The sequence below is a fragment of the Mobula hypostoma genome, chromosome 12 (genome assembly GCF_963921235.1).
Source record: "Mobula hypostoma chromosome 12, sMobHyp1.1, whole genome shotgun sequence".
NCBI lineage: Eukaryota > Metazoa > Chordata > Chondrichthyes > Myliobatiformes > Myliobatidae > Mobula > Mobula hypostoma.
The window spans coordinates 111304729-111325444 of record NC_086108.1 but is presented as its reverse complement, the minus strand read 5'-3'; the positions used below and the strand labels follow the sequence as shown (position 1 = coordinate 111325444).

The following is a 20716-nucleotide window of genomic DNA, read 5'->3' as shown; positions in this document are numbered from 1 at the left end:
GTGGGAGAAGGCCCAAGCATCCAGAGAAAGCCTATACTTTCCACGGAGAGGGCACACAGACTATACAGACTCCTTACGGAGTATGCCAGGGTTGAACTCAGAACTCTGATGCCTCGAGCTGCAATCACATCACATTCACTGCTAAACCACCATATTTTCCTTCTCAACCCCATTCTCCTACCTTCTCTCTGTAACCTTTGACACCCAAACTAATGAAGAATCCATCAACCTCCACTTTAAATGTACCCATTGACTTGGCCTCCACAGCTGTGTGTGGCAATGAATTCTACAGATTCACCACCCTCTGGTTAAAGAAATTCCTCCTCTTCTCTGTTCTGAAAGGATGTCGCTCTGTTGCGAGGTTATGCCCTCTCTGGTCCAGGGGCCTGTATTGCTCTGTAATGTTCCATGTTTTATGTGCTTAAGATTGCCCACATTCCTGTTGGATACGAGACTGAGGGGTATTGGCTCCATCTGTTTGTGTTTTCAAAAAGATAATTTCAATCCAATGCAAATCTTAACAAAGTCAATACTGCATGTCACCTTGTCACCAGGCTGATAAGCACCAGATTATCTTGATCTCATTCAGTCACCGTGAACTTTTGGGTCACATGATGTCAAATATCATCCACTGATGGTTAACTTAGTTAAAGTTACTTTCATTAAAAAATTTCATTGCAGAATTATTTCACTAAGCTGAAGTGAGGCTGACAAATTTATGTAGGGAGACTCAATAGTTGGTAGTCCAATTGACCGTTTTCTTCTCTTCAATATTTATTTCAAATAGATCCATTTGTTCCAAAATGATGGACTTTGATTCTGATAAGATTACTCAGCAGCCCTGGTGATCGCTAGTGATCACCTGACCCAGTGACGGCGGCTATATATTCGGAGGCAAACCTAACAGAACTCAATTTCGACATGAAGTCCATCATCTTCTTGTTGGCTCTTGCCCTAGTGGGTAAGTTAAGGCTTTAAACTACTTTGCAAACTTTTGGATCTAAACTTATGAACATTCATTCATTTCTGATGCTCATCTCTGCTTGTTACTTTCTTTCCAGGGAGTGAACATACAAGCAGATATGGTACGTATCTACTTCCTCTTCTCTAATGTCATAAACTTAAAGTTGTCATGCAGTTTCTTAAGGTTGTCATAGTGGGGACAAGCTCCCACTACCTATTAAATGCTCTCAATGGTATGCATATCAAATAACCTCTTTTACAACCAAGTCCAGCTCCTGGCCCTCACGTGTAGCTTCACTACTAAGCCTGGTGAAACCATTTCTATTAGCAGGAGAAGGGGGAAAGATGGGTTACTGGCACCTTAAATCTGTTGCTCTGGGCAGATCTGGCTTGTAAGCCGTGGTTGGCAGCTCATCTCGGAGAAGGGAAACTCTGATCTCCAATCTCCGCTGCCTTGTGGCAATACCCACCCGTGGGGAAGGCTTCAGGAGTAAACTCTGAAGAAAAATCTTGATGAGCTGGAGTCCCTAGGGCAGTCTGACATTGAGTTCAATGTTGACCGGTAACTCTTCCAACATGCTGGTGCCAAACTGTGTCAGTCTCTGCCGTCCCTTTGGATTCATCAGCTATGTGGAAAAGGGAAGCTTGCTGCATAAGCAACAGCTTGCTCTTCGTATCGTACTGCCCAGGCTTGCATACTGGCTATAATGGCCAGAATGCAACATCTGCGGTCAACCCCGACCAGTGCAGGGCCTCCTCAAAATGTCATAGCCTTTCTGGCAGATTTGATTTAAGCTGATATGACACTTCCTGTTTCTCCTTGCACAGACCCCACGTTCTCCGAAAACAGCCTGCACACCTACAGGTACGAAGGAGTGATTCTGACTGGGCTGCCTGAAAGAGGATTGACCAAAGCTGGCGTGAGGTTAAGCAGTAAAGTGAAAATCAGGGGCATCGGACAGAGGCAGTACCTTCTGCAAGTAAGTCCAGCTCACTGCAAATCTTGATCTGTCAAAATGGATGGGCGAGCTCCATCTAAGACCAAAGCTGAGTTTATTGTCCTATGCACAGGTCCGTGTATGTACAGGTGCAGCATCACAGATAAAGAGCATTAGTGACAGGTTCTGGATATCGTGGATGTGGGGAAGATGTTTCCTATAATATGCAGCACCCTTTTTGAGAAGTGGCTGCCCCTGGTTTCTCTTTCGAATCCCTCACTTCAGGCCTTAAATCTATGTCCTGGTGCGTATGTGTACAAGGGCACTCTGAGTCCCTCCAACAGTTCTCGGTCTCTCAGTACTTACAAGATCATTCACTTTTTCCTTCCCTCTGAATAATGCCACATCTTGTTCTGCCTCCCACTTTTTGCCTCAGCAATCCCCCTTGAAAGATTCCTGCGTCTTCCTCACCGCCCACACAGTGCTAACAGCAAATTTAGGTATATGATATTTGATCTTCTCGCTAGCAAAGTCAAGTTTATTGTCATATGCACAGGTGCAATGAAAAACTTACCTGCAGCAGTGTCACGGGCACAGAGTGTCAGACAGGCAGTGTTCACAGGAAAACAGAACTGAAACGGATTATACAAGAAAGATCACAATCAGAACAAAAACTGCCCATTTTCAGTGTAAAGTGTTTGAACTTGTCACGGTGTTGCTACATTGTAGTGGTTAGGGTTGTGCTGGTTGGTTCAGGAACCAAATGGTTGAAGGGAAGCAGCCTTTGTACCTCCTGAATGATGGGAGCTGTGAGACAATGGCACGGCTCAGATGGAGGGGATCTTTAATGATGGATCTTGCCTTCTTGAGGCAGCGCTGACTGTAGATATGTCCAATGGTGGGGAGGGATGTGCCTGTGGTGTATCAAGCAAAGTCCACCACTCTCTGCACTCCCGATGCTCCTGCACATTTTGAATTCCTGTACCAAACCATGAAGCAACCAGTTCTACTTCAACTGTACATCTGTAGAAGTTTGTTGGCCTGTTTTGTGACAAGCCAAACCTCCGTAACCCCCTAAGGAAGTAAAGGTGCTGGTACACCTTCCCTGTGTTTGTATCTGTGTGCCAGACCCAGGGCAGGTCATCTGATGTGTTAATACCCAGGAGTTTAAGGCTGCTGACTGATAATTCCCCAATATAGATTTGTGTATGCTCACCCTCCTTTCCCCTCCTGGGTCAACAATCACCTCTCTAGTTTTGCTGATATTAAGCAAGAGGCTGTAGTCGCAACACCACTCAATCTGGCAGCCTATCTTACTCTGGTAAACGGGCTCATCACCGCTGGTGATGTGTCCATTGTTAGTATCCTTGGCAAATTTGAAGTCAGCTTTGAAGGTGTATTTAACCACACAATCACACGTGCGTATAGAGAGTGGAGCAGGGAACCAACACGAGCCTGGAGAAGTACCTGTGTCGCTGGTCAACGTTCAGGTGTGGCAACTGATCCTCAATTTCGGAGGGCTGCTGATGACGAAGTTGAGGATCTAGTTGCCGAGGGAGGTACAGAGACCCAGGTCTGGAAGCTTGCCAACAGTAGTGTAGTGGTTAGCATGACACTATTACAGCTCAGGAGTTCAGGAGGTCAGAGTTCAATTCCGGCACCATCCATAAGGAGTTTGTACATTCTCCCCATAAACTGTGTGGGAATCCTACAGGAGCTCTGGTTTCCTCCCATGGTCCGAAGACATACGGGTTAGCAGGGAAATTGGTCATTGTAAATTGTCCTATAATTAGGTTAGAGTTAAATAGGTGGGCAGCAGGGCAGTGTGTCTGGGCCCCGGAGGGCCTGCTTTGTGCTGTATCTCTAAATAAAATAAAAATAAATAAATAAATACTACATCATAATGTCTTGGTAAATGAGTTGAGTATAGCAGATGCTTGATAGTGAGCACTGTCTTGATGGCCTGTTTCTCTATTATATGGCTCTATAATGCCAAAGATAACTTAATCAAGTGATGCACTAAAGGGCAGTAGCCAGACCAGGCAAAGTTCAGTGAAGAGGATTTGGAATGGGAAGTGTTATGGAAAATTGGAAGCCCAATTCAAGCTTAACTTCCCACAGCCAAAGTAGCAAATGACAAACTCAAGGGAAGTTTGGATAGGTAGTTGATAAAAGCGTTATAAAAGCCTTTGGTCTGGGTGCAGGTAGATGGAACTAGGCCGAAAACAAGTTTGGCATATACCAGATCGGCAGAGGGGCCTGTTTCTTTACTGTAGTGTTCCACGACTCTATGTGTAACAGTTTGACCCTAAAGTGTGGAGTCAAAAGCTTGTTTAGCTTTCACTAAGCGCAACCTGCTTTCTCAGATTGTAGATCCTTGGATTCAAGAGCTCACTGGGATTTGGCCGAAAGATCCATTCACCTCTGCCCGGAAGTTGACTGCACGATGGGCTGTACAGTTGACCAAGCCCGTGAAGTTCGAGTATAATAGTGGACGGGTGGGAGCCATCTACTCACCAGCTAGCCTGCCTAGCAGCATCCTGAACATTCACAAAGGCATTATCAACCTCTTCCAGATCACCATCAAAAAGTCGCAGAACTTCTATGATTTACAGGAGGTAACCATCTGCTTTCCATCTCTACACTTCTGGTTTTGGGCTGTGTAGAAGGAAAAAGGGTAGATTAAGGACATTTAATAAACTCTTAGACACATGGATGTTAGAAAAATGGAGTCTATGTGAAGGGAAAGGTTAGATTTGATCTTAGACTAGGTTAAAAGGTCAGCACAACATGCTGTAAAGTTCTCTCAGATAGGTACATGAATCTGCAGAGGTGGGAGAAATATGGCTAATTCAAGGGGACAATTTGAAGGTAATGGGTGGAAAGTATGGGGGAATGCCAGAGTTAAGTTCTTTGCACAGAGAGTGGTGAGTGTGTGGAATACACTGCCAGGGAGGTGGCAGAGGAAGACACATTAGGGACATTTCAGAGACTCTGAGATGGGCACATGGATAAATGAAAAATGGTGAGCTATGTGGGAGGGTTAGATTGATCTTGGTTAAGGTTAAAGGGCCAGCACAACATTGTGGGCTGAAGGGCCTGTTATATACATGAAATACACGCTGTCTCGATTAAATGCACATCATTTTTTCACAGCGTTAGGGTCTCTAGATCTAAAGGACATAGGTAATTGGTAATTGCTAATTGGTTTGTCACATGTATTGAGATACAGTGAAAGGTTTTTTTTTGTTTGTGTGTCATACAGAGGGATTAGTCTGGACAGTGACATAATACAACAAAACAGAGTGCAGAGTAAAGCATTCCAGCTCCAGAGAAAGTGTAGTGCAGGCAGACAATAAGGTCCACGATGACGTAATCGAAGAGATCAAAAGTTCATCTTCATCATATAAGAGTAAGAGTTGATCAGAGTCAGAAGGATTAAAGGAAGAATATGATTAGTGAGGCTTAGAAAAACTTGGAGATGAGGTGAGACTGGTTTAACATCGCTGACCTCTGTCATGAAATTTGTTGATTTGTTGCAGCAGTACATTGCAATACATAATGATAAAAACTGTAAATTACAGTAAATATATATATTTTAGAGGTTAAATTAAATTAGTGCAAAAAGAGAATAAAAGTAGTGAGGTAGTGTTTATGGAATCATTATCCATTCAGAAATCTAATGGCAGAGGGGAAGGAGCTGTTCCTGAATCATTGAGTGTGTATCCTCAGCTTCCTGGACCTCCTCCCTGACAGTAGCAATGAGACTAAGCAATAAGGGGGTCCTCAATGATAGAATCCACATTTTTAAGGCATCGTCTTTTGAAGATCTCCTGCATACTGGGGAGGCTTGTGGCCATGATGGAGCTGGATGAGTTGACAGCTTTCTGCAGCTTTTACTGATCCTGTGCAGTGGCCCCCCACCCCAACTATACCAGACTGTGATGCAACCAGTCAGAATACTCTCCATGGAACATCTGTAGGAAATTGTGAATAGGCTTTGGTTATGGACAGAAAGCAAGAGAATGGTGTTGAGAGGGCAAAATAAACCAGCCATTATCGAGGCAGAGCAGACTTGATGGGCAGGATGGCCTAATTCTGCCCCTATTTCTTCTGGTTTCAATGGCTGGGACTGTTTTCCCTGGAGTGAAGGAGGCTGAGAGGTGACTTTATAAAATCCAGAAGGGACATAGATAAGAGCTTGTTTTGGCGTTGCTGCCTTGTTGCTTGTTGTGTTCTGTGTTGCTCTCCCGAGCACTGTAGTTATGCCATGTGTGGTGATGCTTCTGGGCTGGCCCCAGTAAATCCTTAGGTAGTGTTGGATGTGTAATGTAAACGATGTGTTTCACTGTAGGTCTCAATGTACGTGTGATAAATTAATCAATCTGAATCTGACAGCGGTATCTTTTCCCCAGGAGAGGGGAGTATAAAATTATTGGGAATAGTTTGAAGTGATAGAGGAAAGATTTAAAGGTGACCTGAGAGGTAACTTTTTCAGAGGGAGGTACGTCTGTGGAACAAGCTGCCAGAGGATGTGGTTGAGGCCAGTACACTAAAGTGTACAAGACATTTGGACAGGTAAATGGACAGGAAATGTTTAGGTAGTTCTGGGCCAAATGTAGGCAAATGGAACCACCATAGGTGGGCACTTTTGACAGAATGGATAAGTTGGGCCAAATGGCCTGTTTCCATACTATATGACTCCATGATGTGTGAAATTCTTTTCTACAATAACTTACTTTGCCCTTCACCTGTGCAGGATGGAATTGGAGGAACCTGCCATACAAGGTACGTCGTTCAGGAGGACAGGAGAAAAGAACGTCTGACCATAACAAAGTCCAAGGACATGAACAATTGCCAAGAGAGGGCCGAGGAGAACCTTGAAGCCTCCTACTCAGAAACCTGCACTGACTGCCCTCTAGTGAGTTTCTTCATCTTTAGTTCTGTCCAGTCCACTGTGCAGATCAGAGAATCATCGCAGTGTACAGCTTTAGAAGGAACATCCACCCTCACAGTCTCAGTGTCAGCTTTATTCTCACTGAGGTATTATCAAATTTGTTGTTTTGCAGCAAGACTACAGCGTAATACATAATAATAAGCAATCACTATCCATTGCAATAGGAAATACACTACTAACGAAATGTTTGTGGCTTCATTATCCATTCAGAAATCTGACAGCGGAGGAGAAGAAGCTGTTCCTAAAATGCTGAGTGTGAACCTTGAGGCTCCTGTACCTCCCCCTTAATGGCAGTGATGAGGAGAGGGTGTGTCCTGGGTGGTGAGAGTCCTTAATGATAGATCTGCCTTCTTGAAACATCCTCTCTTGAAGGTATCTTCAGTGGTGGGGAGGCTAGTGCCCACGATGGAGCTGGCTGAGTTTAAGACCCTCTGCAGCTTTTTCCAGACCTGTGCATTGGAGGCCTCCATACCGGAGGGTGATGCACCAGTTCGAATGCTCTCCATGGCGCATCTGTAGCAGTTTTGGTGACATTCCAAATCTCCTCAAAGTTCTGATGGAATAAAGCCACCATCATTTCTTGTTCATGATTGCACCAGTACTTTGGGCCCAGGATAGATCCTCAGAGATGTTGTAAGGAGATGTTGGCTCCTTACAAGCACATTCAGCTTGTTCTGCCTGAATCTGCAAATCATATTTCCCCATGTTTTCACATTCCGGTAAGTTGATAAGAGGCATAGATAAGTGGACAGCCTGTGTTTTTTTCCCAGGGCAGACATATTAACGCCAGAGAGAATGCTTTTAAGGTGATTAGAGGAAAGTATAAGGGGAATGGCAAAGACCGTTTTTCTCAGACAGAGTGATGGGTGTGTGGAACACCCTGTCAAGTGGTAGTAGTACTGTCATAGTCATAGTCATACTTCATTGATCCTGGGGGAAATCGGTTTTCGTTACAGTTGCACCATAAATAATAATAAAACCATAAATAGTTAAATAGTAATATGTAAATTATGCCAGGAAATAAGTCCAGGACCAGCCTATTGGCTCAGGGTGTCTGACCCTCCAAGGGAGGAGTTGTAAAGTTTGATGGCCACAGGCAGGAATGACTTCCTATGACTCTCTGTGCTGCATCTCGGAGGAATGAGTCTCTGGCTGAATGTACTCCTGTGCCCACCCAGTACATTATGTAGTGGATGGGAGACATTGTCCAAGATGGCATGCAACTTGGACAGTATCCTCTTTTCAGACACCACCAGGCAGATACGTTAGGGATATTTAAGAGACTCTTAGATAGGCAGATGGATGAAAGAAAAATGCAGGGTTATGTAGGAGTGAAGGGTTAGGTTCATCTTAGAGTAGGTTAAAAGGTTAGCACAACAATGTGGTCCGAAGGGCCTGTACTGTGCTGTTCTATGTTCTTCTACTTTACTTAAGGACAGCTTCATTTGTTAGGGAACTGTGATTTGAGCAGTTCTATATCCTATGAATCGTGGAACCAGTGGGGATGTCACTTCACGTTATCTCTGGGGTAGGGTGAGCTTGTCAGAAACCTGAGCTTGTTGCTTGGCTCTATCAGTGGATTAACCACGATGCTATTTTCCCTGCAGCGACACACCCAGGGCAGCCAAACCGTGACAACCTCCACCCTGATCCTGAAGCCAACAGCTTACGGAGCAATCCTGCAGGAAGCTCGAGTCCACGAGGTGCACCAGCTTACACAGAACGGGGAAGTCCGGGTTGATGCAAGGTAGGCGAGTCAGGCATTGAACTGTCAATTATTGATTTTCTAATGACTCGTACAGTTCAATATTCAAAACATCATCAGCACCAACCTACCTACCATCAAGGACTATATACAGCGAGGCGCTGGAAAAGGGCCAGTAACATCATGAAGGATCCCACCCTCCCTGCTCATGGACTTTGTCCCACTCCCTTCAGGGAGGAAACTCCGTAGCATCCTCACCAGGACCTCTAGACTCAAAAACAGCTACTTTCCTCAAACAGTTACTTACCTTAAACACCTCCATCGACCAACTCACCCCTCCACACCAGCAGCCACCACTACTTTATCATTTCGGGTCAATCACCTTGTTAACAGACACTCCTGTGGGGTGAAGTCCAGTGCAGTACTGCTCTATGTTCTTGGATCTGTAGTCATTCTGGCCGTATATTTGGCCTTCCTTCACTGCTGAACTGGTAATGGCCGGGTTCTGATTAACATTTTCCATTGTAGGCAGAGCCTCATCCTGGAGCATATCACCTCAGAACAGCCACAGGCACTACCAGAGCTCCCAGCCCGGCATGGCCTGAGGTACCACAGCGACCGCAGCGCCTTCTGGCAACCATTCACCCTGATCCGTGAGCAAAACCTGGTCCAGAAGGTAATTTCTGCCAACGTTCTCTTTGCCTCTTTACTCTCTGAGTTAGTCATGGTCATAGTCATACTTTATTGATCCCGGGGGAAATCGGTTTTCATTACAGTTGAACCATAAATAATAAATAGTAATAGAAGCATAAACAGTTAAATAGTAATATGTAAATTATGCCAGTAAATTATGAAATAAGTCCAGGACCAGCCTATTGGCTTAGGGTGTCTGACCCTCCAAGGGAGGAGTTGTAAAGTTTGATGGCCACAGGCAGGAATGACTTCTTGTGACGCTCTGTGCTGCATCTCGGTGGAATGAGTCTCTGGCTGAATGTACTCCTGTGCCCACCCAGTACATTATGTAGTGGATGGGAGACATTGACCAAGATAGCATGCAACTTAGACAGCATCCTCTTTTCAGACACCACCATCAGAGAGTCCAGTTCCATCCCCACAACGTCACTGGCCTTACGAATGAGTTTGTTGATTCTGTTGGTGTCTGCTACCCTCAGCCTGCTGCCCCAGCACACAACAGCAAACATGATAGCACTGGCCACCACAGACTCGTAGAACATCCTCAGCATCGTTAGTTGCGTTGTCTCCCAATGCCAGGATGCTGCTGGGCCAAGTGGTTATGCTGTAGTACTGAATGACTCCATGATTCTATGCTCTGCTTTACACAAGAGGAAACTGCAGCAGTTTACAGATCTAGGCAGAGAAATAGCTGATGGAAGTTAATCTGGCAGAATGTGAAGAGCTGCCTTTTGGGACATGTGACGTAAAGAGACAGTACGCTGTGTCGGCGTGCAGAGGGCTCTTTGAGTCCAAGTCCACAGGCTCCCTGAAAGGAGCTGCAGAGATTGATAGGGTAGTAACGAAGGCATATTGTATTTTTGTGCTTATTGATCAAGGAACTGAGTTTAAGAGTGAAGAAGGTATGTTGCGGCTCTCTGAAACTCTGGTGAGACTGCATCTGCGGTATTGCATGCAGTTGTGGTCACCTGATTATAGGAAGAATGTTGCGGCTTTGAAGAGGGTGCAGAAGAGGTTTATCAAGATGCTGCCTAGATTACAGGGCAAGTGCTGTCAGGGGGCATTGGACAAACTGGGTTTGGCGGAGGACGAAGGGAGGTCTGATGGAGGTTTATAAGGCTATGAGACTATGAGAGGCACAGAGGGAGTAGACATCCAATATCCTTTCCCAGAGTTGAAGCATCTAAGACCAGAGGATAAGCATTTAATGTGGGGGGGGGGGGCAAGTTCAAAGGAGATGTGAGGGGCAGTGTTTCTACACAAAGAATGATGGGTCCTGGGGTGGCGTTGAAGTAGATCAAAGGTTCACGTGAATCTGCAGGAAGTAGAGGGATATGGACAATGTGCAGGTAGAAAGGTTTAAAAACGCAAACACGAGGAAATCTGCAGATGCTGGAAATTCAAGCAACACACATCAAAGTTGCTGGTGAACGCAGCAGGCCAGGCAGCATCTCTAGGAAGAGGTACAGTCGACGTTTCGGGCCGAGACCCTTCTTCAGGACTAACTGAAGAAAGAGCTAGTAAGAGATTTGAAAGTGGGAGGGGGAGGGGGAGATCCAAAATGATAGGAGAAGACAGGAGAGGGAGGGATGGAGCCAAGAGCTGGACAGGTGATTGGCAAAAGGGATACGAGAGGATCATGGGGCAGGAGGTCCGGGAAGAAAGAAAAGGGGGAGTGGGGAAAAACCCAGAGGATGGGCAAGGGGTATAGTCAGAAAGACAGAGGGAGAAAAAGGAGAGAGAGAGAAAGAACGTGTGTACATAAATAAATAACAGATGGGGTACAAGGGGGAGGTGGGGCATTAGCGGAAGTTTGAGAAGTACGGCGAAGAAAGTGTCCCGAAGGTGTGGAAGGGTGTGGGAATGGGACGCCAAATACCTCTTCATGGCGGAGAGGGTCACCTTCAGAGCTTGACGGGAGAAGCGACGAGAGGCAGAGTCAACACATTTTATTGCCTCTGCCTCTCGTCGCTTCTCCCTGGGCCTCCTGTCCCATGATCCTCTCGTATCCCCTTTTGCCAATCACCTGTCCAGCTCTCGGCTCCATCCCTCCCCCTCCTGTCTTCTCCTATCATTTTGGATCTCCTCCTCCCCCTCCCCTTTCAAATCTCTTACTAGCTCTTCTTTCAGTTAGTCCTGACGAAGGGTCTCGGCCTGAAACGTCGACTGTACCTCTTCCTAGAGATGCTGCCTGGCCTGCTGCGTTCACCAGCAACTTTGATGTGTGTTGGTAGAAAGGTTTAGTTAGTTACTTATTTACTAATGTGATTATTTTGGCACAATATTGTGGGAAGAAGGTTCTGTTCTTCTGCTGTAATGTTCAGTGTTCTGTGTTCCGTGTTTTGTGTTCTATAGATAAAAGAAACCTTGAATCACATTGCCAAACACAACACAGAGGAAATCCATCATGATGCCCCATCAAAGTTCCTGGAACTCATACAGCTCCTTCGATCTGTTGAACATACCGCCCTATCAGAAGTTTGGGCACTGGTTAAGAGCCGGACTGAGCTAAGGTAGGCAATCAGTTCAAATTCCAGTTATAATGTCATATAAAAATTCTGTTCAGTGACAGAGATTGGCTGCAAAGGATTTTAAATTGACGACACTGAGCATCCGTACTTTCTTCCCTTTCAAACTCAGTAGCCACTTTATTAGAGACCTCCTGTATTAGCTATCTTCTTGAGTCATCTCCACTTGATTAGTTAGCTCCTGTACCTAAAATAAAGTGGCCGCAGAGTGTATGCTCTTCTGCTGCTGTAGCCCATCCACTTCAAAGTGCGAAGTGTGCATTCAGAGATACTCTCCTGCACACCACTGTTGTAACGTGTCGTTATTTGGGTTACTGTCACCTTCCTGTCAGCTTGAACCAGTCTGGCCAATCTCCTCTGACCTCTCTCAATGCCCACAGAACTGCCACTTACTGGATGTTTTCTCTTGTTCTTTCACACCATTCTTTGTAAACTCTAGAGACTGTTGTGTGTGAAAATCCCAGGAGATCAGCAATTTCTGAGATACTCAAACCACCCCATCTGGCACCAAGAATCATTTGACAAACAAAGTCGCTTCGATTACATTTCTTCCCCATTCTGATGTTTGGTCTGAACAACAACGGAACCTCTTGACCAGGAACGGCACCAGAAATGAACTTTGAACTCTGAAATGCCCCAAGCTGTAATAGCGTTGCACTAACTGCGACTTTACTGTGCAACCATTTATCCATTCATTCGCTGCCACATGATTGCTTGATTAGATATTTGCATATTAATGAGCAGCTGTACAGGCTACAAAATAACACCCAATAAAAAAGCAGAGTTAATTCTTAGAATAACTTCTAAATGGCTAATTCCCTCATTCCATTTTTTCCATGGTCTCTAACTTCCAGTAATATCCCCCAGCCCCTGCCATTGCCTCGACCACTTCTTCCAGCAGCTCTTTCATATATTCCCCACCCTCTGGGTGGAAAAAGTTGCCCCTCGGGTCCCTTTTAAATCTTTCCCCTCTCACCCTAAACCTATGCCTCCTAGTTTTGGTCTCCCCTACCCCGGGGTAAAGACTGTTACCATCCACTGCCTCCAATATTATGCCTCTCATAATATTAAACATTTTTAAAAGATTGTCCCCTCATTCTTCTACATTCAACGGAATAAAGACCTTGCCCGACCTCCCTATGACTCAGTTCTGGCAACATCCTCAGGAATCTTTCCTGCATTCTGTCCACTTTAACCACATCTTTCTCTTAGCAGGGTGACCTATACTATACAGGATACTCTCCTCAGCCCGGAACGACGCCTGCTCACTCTCCTCCATAGATCCTGCCCGTTCTGCTGAGTTCCTCCAGCATTTTGAGTGTGTTCCTCTGGATTTCCAGCCTCTGCTGAATCTCCCATGTTTACAATAGCCCAAGTACAACCTCAGCAACAACTGGTATAGCTGCAACATACCGTTTCAGCTCCTGTGCTCAGTGCCCTAACTGATGAAAACCAGTCTGTTAAACACCTACTTTCACCACTCTGTCTACTTGCTTTCAATTAACTATACACTTCTAGATATAGGGGTAGGTACAGCAGTTCCCAACCTTATTTGGGCCAATAGCACTAGGCAAGGAGTCTGCGGACTCCAGTTGGGAACCCCTGTAGGAATGAAATGATTTTATCAGTGGCAAATTAATTTCTGACGTCAAAGTGACCTACACTTGGGGAATTTGCTATTAATTGGAAGACCTTCTGGTTCTGTACGTTGACTCTAGGCGTTGGTTCATTGAAGTCCTGCCTGCTGTTGGAACATTCGACTCTCTGAAATGGCTCAAGACCAGAATCCAAAATTCTGAGCTCACTCGCTTGGAGATCCTTCAGACCCTGATTCTCGCCTTGTATCAAGTTAACCTCGACCGTAAAGTTATCACTTTAGCACTTGTGAGTATTCACTCAAGTTATGTTGTGCATGGCTTTTAGAACCCTTATTAACTGGTAATTACCATAGATAAGACCATAAGATATAGGCCATTCAGCCCATTGAGATTACTCCACCAATTGATTTATGAGTCTCTAATGTAAATCTGTCAGGATTTTCTGCACAGTCCTGCTCTCTGTGTATAAAACCTACCTCTGACATCTCCCCTGTACTTTCCTGCCAATTATGCTCCTTTGTACTAGCCATTTCCACCCTGGGGATAGGTCTCTGACTGTCCATGCTATCTATGCCTCTTATCATCTTGTTCACCTCTGTCAAGTCACCTCTTGTTCTCCTTCTCTCCAGACAGGAAAGTCCTAGCTCACTCAGCCTATCCTCATAAAACATGCACTCTAATCCAGGCAGCATCTTAGTAAACTTCCTGTGGCCCTCTCTAAAGCTTCTACATACCTTCCTATAATGAGGTAACTAGAACTGAACACAATATTCCAAGTGCGGTTTAACCAGGGTTTTATGGAGCTGCAACATTACCTCACTGCTCTTGAACTCAATCCTCTGACTAACGAAGGTCAAGAGGCCATCCACCTTCTTAAGCACCTTATCAACTTTGAGGACTATGAACATAGATTCCAAGATCCTTCTGTTCCTCCCCACTGCTAAGAATTCTGCCTTTAACCCTGTAATCTGCCTTCAAGATCAACCATCCGAAGTGCGTCACTTCACACTTCTCTGGGTTGAACTCCATCTACCACATCTCAACCCAGCTCTGCGTCCCGTCAGTGACCATTGTAACCTACGACAATCTTCTCCACCGCCCACCTTCATGCCATCTGCAAACTTATTAACCCACCCTTCCACTTCCTCATTCAAGTCATTTATAAAAATCACAAGGAGCAGGAGTCCCAGTACAGACTTCTGCGGAGCACCACTGGTCACTAACCTCCAGGCAGAATATGCTCCACCTACTACTACCCTCTGATCCGATTCTGAATCCATGCAGCCAGGCTTCCACCGGTTCCATGCCTCCTGACATTCTGAATGAACCTACCATGGAAAACCTTGTCCAAAATCCACATTTGCCACATCCCCCACTCTACCTGCATCAATCTGTTTTGTGACTTCCTCAAAAAAATCAAGCCCCATATGCCTCTGTTTTGACTGTGAGTATCCATCGTCGGCGATGTTTTCATTTACAAGATGTTTCACCTCACCTTTGCTTTGTCTCTGCAGGACATCATCGAGCTGATTGTGATCAAGGAGAACTGGATCCTTCGCAGGCTTACAGTCCTCACCTATGGCTCCTTGGTCTACAGATTCTGTTCTCCATGGACCACCTGCCCAGATGATATACTGAAGGTGAGCCAGCTCTACTTGCCCATTCAGTCAACCCTTTCCTCTCCCCTCTGCCAGGCTCCTTAATGAATCATAACATTTGAAGTTTATTCAAAGTAAATTAGCAAGTTCCAACTATTAATAATTAGTGACACAAGATTTTTATCCTTCAAGTCAGTTTGTCACATGGTGATGGGGAGAAGATACAAACTTGTTACGGACAACGGGGGGAATTGAACCCCAATTGCTGACACTGTGAAACATTTTGTTATCATGCTCCCCACCTACTCTACCGCTCATAATGGATGACATAAAGCATAGTTGGATGCATCAGCAAGGGAGATGAGGCTGAGTACAGGGCTATGGTAGGAAACTTTGTCACATGGTGTGAGCAGAATTATCTGCAGCTTAATGTGAAAAAGACTAAGGAGCTGGTGGTAGACCTGAGGAGAGCTAAGGTACCGGTGACCCCTGTTTCCATCCAGGGGGTCAGTGTGGACATGGTGGAGGATTACAAATACCTGGGGATATGAATTGACAATAAACTGGACTGGTCAAAGAACACTGAGGCTGTCTACAAGAAGGGACAGAGCCGTCTCTATTTCCTGAGGAGACTGAGGTCCTTTAACATCTGCCGGATGATGCTGAGGATGTTCTACGAGTCTGTGGTGGCCAGTGCGATCATGTTTGCTGTTGTGTGCTGGGGCAGCAGACTGAGGGTAGCAGACACCAACAGAATCAACAAACTCATTCATAAGGCTAGTGATGTTGTGGGGATGGAACTGGACTCTCTGACGGTGGTGTCTGAAAAGAGGATGCTGTCCAAGTTGCATGCTATCTTGGACAATGTCTCCCATCCACTACATAATGTACTGGTTGGGCACAGGAGTACATTCAGCCAGAGACTCATTCCACCGAGATGCAACACAGAGCGTCATAGGAAGTCATTCCTGCCTGTGGCCATCAAACTTTACAACTCCTCCCTTGGAGGGTCAGACACCCTGAGCCAATAGGCTGGTCCTGGACATTTCCTGGCATAATTTACATATTACTATTTAACTATTTATGGTTTTATTACTATTTATTATTTATGGTGCAACTGTAATGAAAACCATTTTCTCCTGGGATCAATAAAGTATGACTATGACTATGACTATGACTATAGGGCAGTGTAGTAAGTACAGTCCCTTCAACCCATAATGTTATACTGACCTTCTAACTTACAGTGACCCTTCCCTCCCACTTTGCCCTCCACTTTTCTATCATCCATGTGCCTACGGGTCTCTTAAATGTCCCTAGTGTATACGTGTCTACCACCACCCTCCCCACCCTCGGCAGGCATTCCACTCTCTGTGTAGAAAACTTACCTCTAACACCCTTCTTATACTTTCCAATCGCCTTCTCATTATGCCGCCACAGATTAGCCATTCTTTAGAATGAATTTAATTAACTGACAAGAATGCACCATGTCACAAAAGTATTTAATGCTTAAGACCGAACAGCACACACAAAATACTGGAGGAACTCAGCAGGCCAGGCAGCATTTATGGAAAAAAAAGTACAGTCGATGTTTCGGCCGGCTGAGTTCCCCCAGCAGTTTGTGTGTGATGCTTAGATTCCCAGTATCCGCAGGTTTGCTCTTGTTAATGCTTAAGACCGTCTGGCTAAGTTCAGACTGAGAGGAAGGGTTATAGAGACATATAGTAATATAGTAGCCACAGGACTTTTCAGCCCAGCCAGCCTACGCTTACTCAGCTATAAAGATTGAAGCAAAGATAAAGATTGTCCTTATTTGTCACATGTACTGGACATCAAAACATTGAAACTTTGAGTGAAATATGTCTTCTGAGTGAAGTACTAACACAGTCTGAGGATGTGCTGGGGCCAGCCCACAGTTGTTGCCAATGTCCTGTGCCAACGTAGCATGCCCACAGCTGATTAACCCAGGCCCATACGCCTTGGGAATGTGGGAGGAAACTGAAGCACCTGGAAAAAAACCACGGAGCCACAGAAAGGATGACCAAACTTTTTACAGACAGACAGTAATGGGAATTGAACCCGGATCGCTGTCACTGTAAAGTGATACATTACCCAGTTGCTGGTCCCAATTTCCTTTGTTCCTGTTGCCTTCCCTGTGTGGCTTCTGGCAGTAACCCCTCTAAACTGAATCCCTTCTCTTCCAGCCTTTGCATAACCTCCTCACTGAAGGCGTCAGCCAACGCAACAACGAGAATATCGTCCTGGGCCTCAAAGCCATCGGCAATGCAGGACAGCCGGCAAGCATCAAGAGCATTGTGAAGCTATTGCCAGGGTTTGGCACTGTGGCCACCAGCCTCCCTCTGAAAGTTCGGGTGGACGCTATCATGGCCCTGACTAACATTGGCAAGAAGGACCCAAAAACTGTACGGTTTACTTATCTATCATGCTATGTATGACTCTATAAATGTAATCCTTGCTTCTTGACTCCCACTCACCTTCCACCTCACCTGTTTGCACTTCTCACCTGCTATGCTGAACTCCTTCCCCTCCCTCCAACTTCTTATTCTGGCTTTCAACCCCTTCCTTTCCAGTCCTGATGAAGCGTCTTGGCCCAAAACATCAACTGTTCATTTGTTCCATTGATGCTGCCTGACTTGTTGAGTTCCTCTAGAATAGCTCAAAACTTTCATTCTTTCTCTTTAAACAAAACAAACCCTTTCTCTTTCTCCCATGGTCCACTCTCCTCTCCTATCAGATTCCTTTTTCTTCAACCCTTTGCCTCTTCCACCTATCACCTCCCAGCTTAAACACAGAACATAGAATAGTACAGCACAGTACGGGCCCTTCGGCCCACAATGTTGTGCCGACCCTCAAACCTTGCCTCCCATTTAAGCCCCCACCTTAAATTCCTCCATATACCTGTCTAGTAGTCTCTTAAACTTCACTAGTGTATCTGCCTCCACCACTGACTCAGGCAGTGCATTCCATGCACCAACCACTCTCTGAGTAAAAAACCTTCCCCTAATATCCCCCTTGAACTTCCCACCCCTTACCTTAAAGCCATGTCCTCTTGTATTGAGCAGTGGTGCCCTAGGGAAGAGGCGCTGGCTATCCACTCTATCTATTCTTCTTATTATCTTGTACACCTCTATCATGTCTCCTCTCATCCTCCTTCTCTCCAAAGAGTAAAGCCCTAGCTCCCTTAATCTCTGATCATAATGCATACTCTCTAAAAACTTTATCCCCCTTCCTAACCCACCCATCTTCCCCTCACCTGGCTTCACCTATCACCGACTAGCTTGTACTTCTTTCTCTCCACCCACCTCCTTCCTCTGTCTTCCTCCCCCTTCCTTTCCAGTTCTGATGAAGGGTCTCATCCTGAAATGTCGACTCTTTATTCATTTCTATGAATTAGCTTCAGTAGGATTGCCAACCTTTGGTATTCCAGTGGTCTGGGGTAGGACCACAATTTTCTCACCATCACCTCTTCATTAACAACCATAACACATCTAGTTAATTATTCTTGGAAGTGACTCACTGTACCCAGGGCAGCAGAGGAGAACCAGGAGTATGTTGGATTCTGATGTTTTTAATATAAGTTTCTTTCAGAAGTCAGGACAGAGGCACAAAACTTGCTCCTTCACGACCATTTTACTAAGTGTTAATAGAAGAAAGAAAATTGGAAATGGACAGTAATAGGAGCAGAGGTTTGGTAGTGGAAGGAAGAGAAGAAGCAAAGGTTGTGCTAGCGCATTGTCAGCTCCTTTTATATCCCATGGATAAGAAACATTCCTTTCAAGTTTGCAAATAAGAGTCAACCAATCAGATATCTCCTTTTCAAATAACAAAATACCAAGAGAAGCTTCAAGAGCTTTCCAGGATGTTAAAAAGAACTAAAGCCACTAGGGGACACACTGAACAACTGCATTTACATACTGTGACCACTAGGGGACACACTGAACAACTGCATATACATACTGTGAGCACTAGGTAACATACTGTAGAGTTACATGTATATAAGTAATTTTAAAAATACTAGCAGGCATAAATTGTTAAACTGCAAGAAAAATAACAATAAAAACAGTCTACTCCAACAAGTAGGTCACTTCATCCCTTGTGCTTGCTCCACCTTTCAAAGCTGTTAAAATGTAACTTAATCTGTCAAGTGGGAGTGCTGCAGTTTAGGAGGACAAATGGAAGGAGAAAGTATACCATATGTAGTAGGCCCTGTAACAGCATTGAGGTACAGAGGGTTCTGTGGGTATAGGAGCATAGCTTACTGTGCTTAACGTCAAAAAGAAGGCCTTGGTCCAGAGGACATCCGTTTGAGGTGATTGGAGGAAAGTTCGGGTTGGTATGGACCAGTTGGGCCAAAGGGCATGTGTCCATGCTGGGTAACGCTATAATCTACCCAAATGAGCATGACCCACCAAGGCATGAAAGGCAATGGGCCATGTGCTGGTCAATGGGAACACCCTTGAAGGGTTGCCATGGATGGAGTGGGACAAGGGGCCTCTTTCCATGTTGTGTGGCTGTCTGATTTCTTCAGCCATGTCTATTTTCATTCTAGAGTCATGTCTAAACTGAGGTTTTTCACTTTGCTTCTTGCTAGGTCCAACGCATTTCCATGCAGCTCTTCCTCAATCGAAAGAACCATCCAGAAGAACGAATGATGGCTTGTGCGGTTCTCTTCCAAACCAAGCCTCCCCTGACTTTGGTGACCATTGTGGCCAACTCAATGCTCACCGAAACCAGCTTACAAGTGGCCAGTTTCACTTACTCCCATATCAGAGCACTGTCCAGATCCACGGTACCCGACTTGTACCAGCTGTAAGTACACACAGCTTCTAGCATCAACCAATACAGCACAGTAACAAGCCCTTCTGGCCCAGTTAGATCCATGTAAGCAATCCACTTGCTCATCCACTTGTCTTTGGAGTGTGGGAGAAAGCTAGAGCATTCAGAGGAAACCCTTGCTGTCACGCTGAGATTGCACAAACTCTTCACAGACAGTGGTGGGAATTGAGCTCAGGTCACTGGATTGTAATTGTGCCAGGCTAACAGCTACACTGCTGTGCCGCAATTTGCTTCATCCCCATTTGCCACAACTAAGTGGGTACAGTGGCATCAGTGTTGATTTTTCGAAACATACGGTGAAATTGACATTGGAGTCACGACCAGTCAAGTCCAGCTACGTGCCCGCAAGTGTTGCTGTTCTTCTGGCGCCGACACAGGACACCTCACCCACAACTTGCTCCCCTAACCTTTCCATCTTTGGAGCGCCCAGAGGAAACCCCCGTGGCCAGGGGAAGAACGTACAAACTCCTTACAGGGAGTGGCGGGAATTGAACCCGGGTCACTTTCTCTGTGAGCCCACGATCCACATTTCTCCATTTCTCGTGTATTTGTGTGCCTCTCAAAATCCCCTTAATCACCACTTCTGTATCTGTCTCTCCCATCTGCCCACCTCCCCCGCTCCAACCCACAGCATGTTCCGGACACATGCCACTCTCTGAGTAAGAAATTTGCCCGGCACCTCCCCTTTAAGCTTCCCCCTCTCAGCTTAAACATAGCTCGTCTAGCATTTGACATTTCTACCCTGAGATAAAGACTCTGGCCAATAAAGACTGAAGAGTGATGGCACTTGTGCCATGTTTTGTTCAGGTGTCTGTGGAGGAATGCTGCCCACTGTCATATTCCGGGCTGTGGGAGCAGGTGCTGAGGGACACAGGGAAACTC

At 45.5% G+C, this 20716-nt stretch overlaps 1 protein-coding gene across 1 annotated transcript in view; it reads left to right on the top strand.

Moving 5' to 3' along the window:
• The first annotated feature begins 839 nt into the window (after positions 1-839).
• The window catches only part of LOC134355066 (vitellogenin-like), a 79720-nt gene continuing 59843 nt past the window's right edge, over positions 840-20716 (top strand). The window contains exons 1-12 of the mRNA XM_063064791.1: positions 840-961; positions 1062-1085; positions 1792-1943; positions 4268-4519; positions 6661-6822; positions 8466-8605; positions 9092-9239; positions 11612-11769; positions 13503-13668; positions 14897-15022; positions 17182-17400; positions 19590-19807. Coding sequence (XP_062920861.1) covers positions 922-961; positions 1062-1085; positions 1792-1943; positions 4268-4519; positions 6661-6822; positions 8466-8605; positions 9092-9239; positions 11612-11769; positions 13503-13668; positions 14897-15022; positions 17182-17400; positions 19590-19807 — 1805 coding nt within the window. The 5' untranslated portion in view covers positions 840-921. The remainder of the gene's footprint in view (positions 962-1061; positions 1086-1791; positions 1944-4267; positions 4520-6660; positions 6823-8465; positions 8606-9091; positions 9240-11611; positions 11770-13502; positions 13669-14896; positions 15023-17181; positions 17401-19589; positions 19808-20716) is intronic.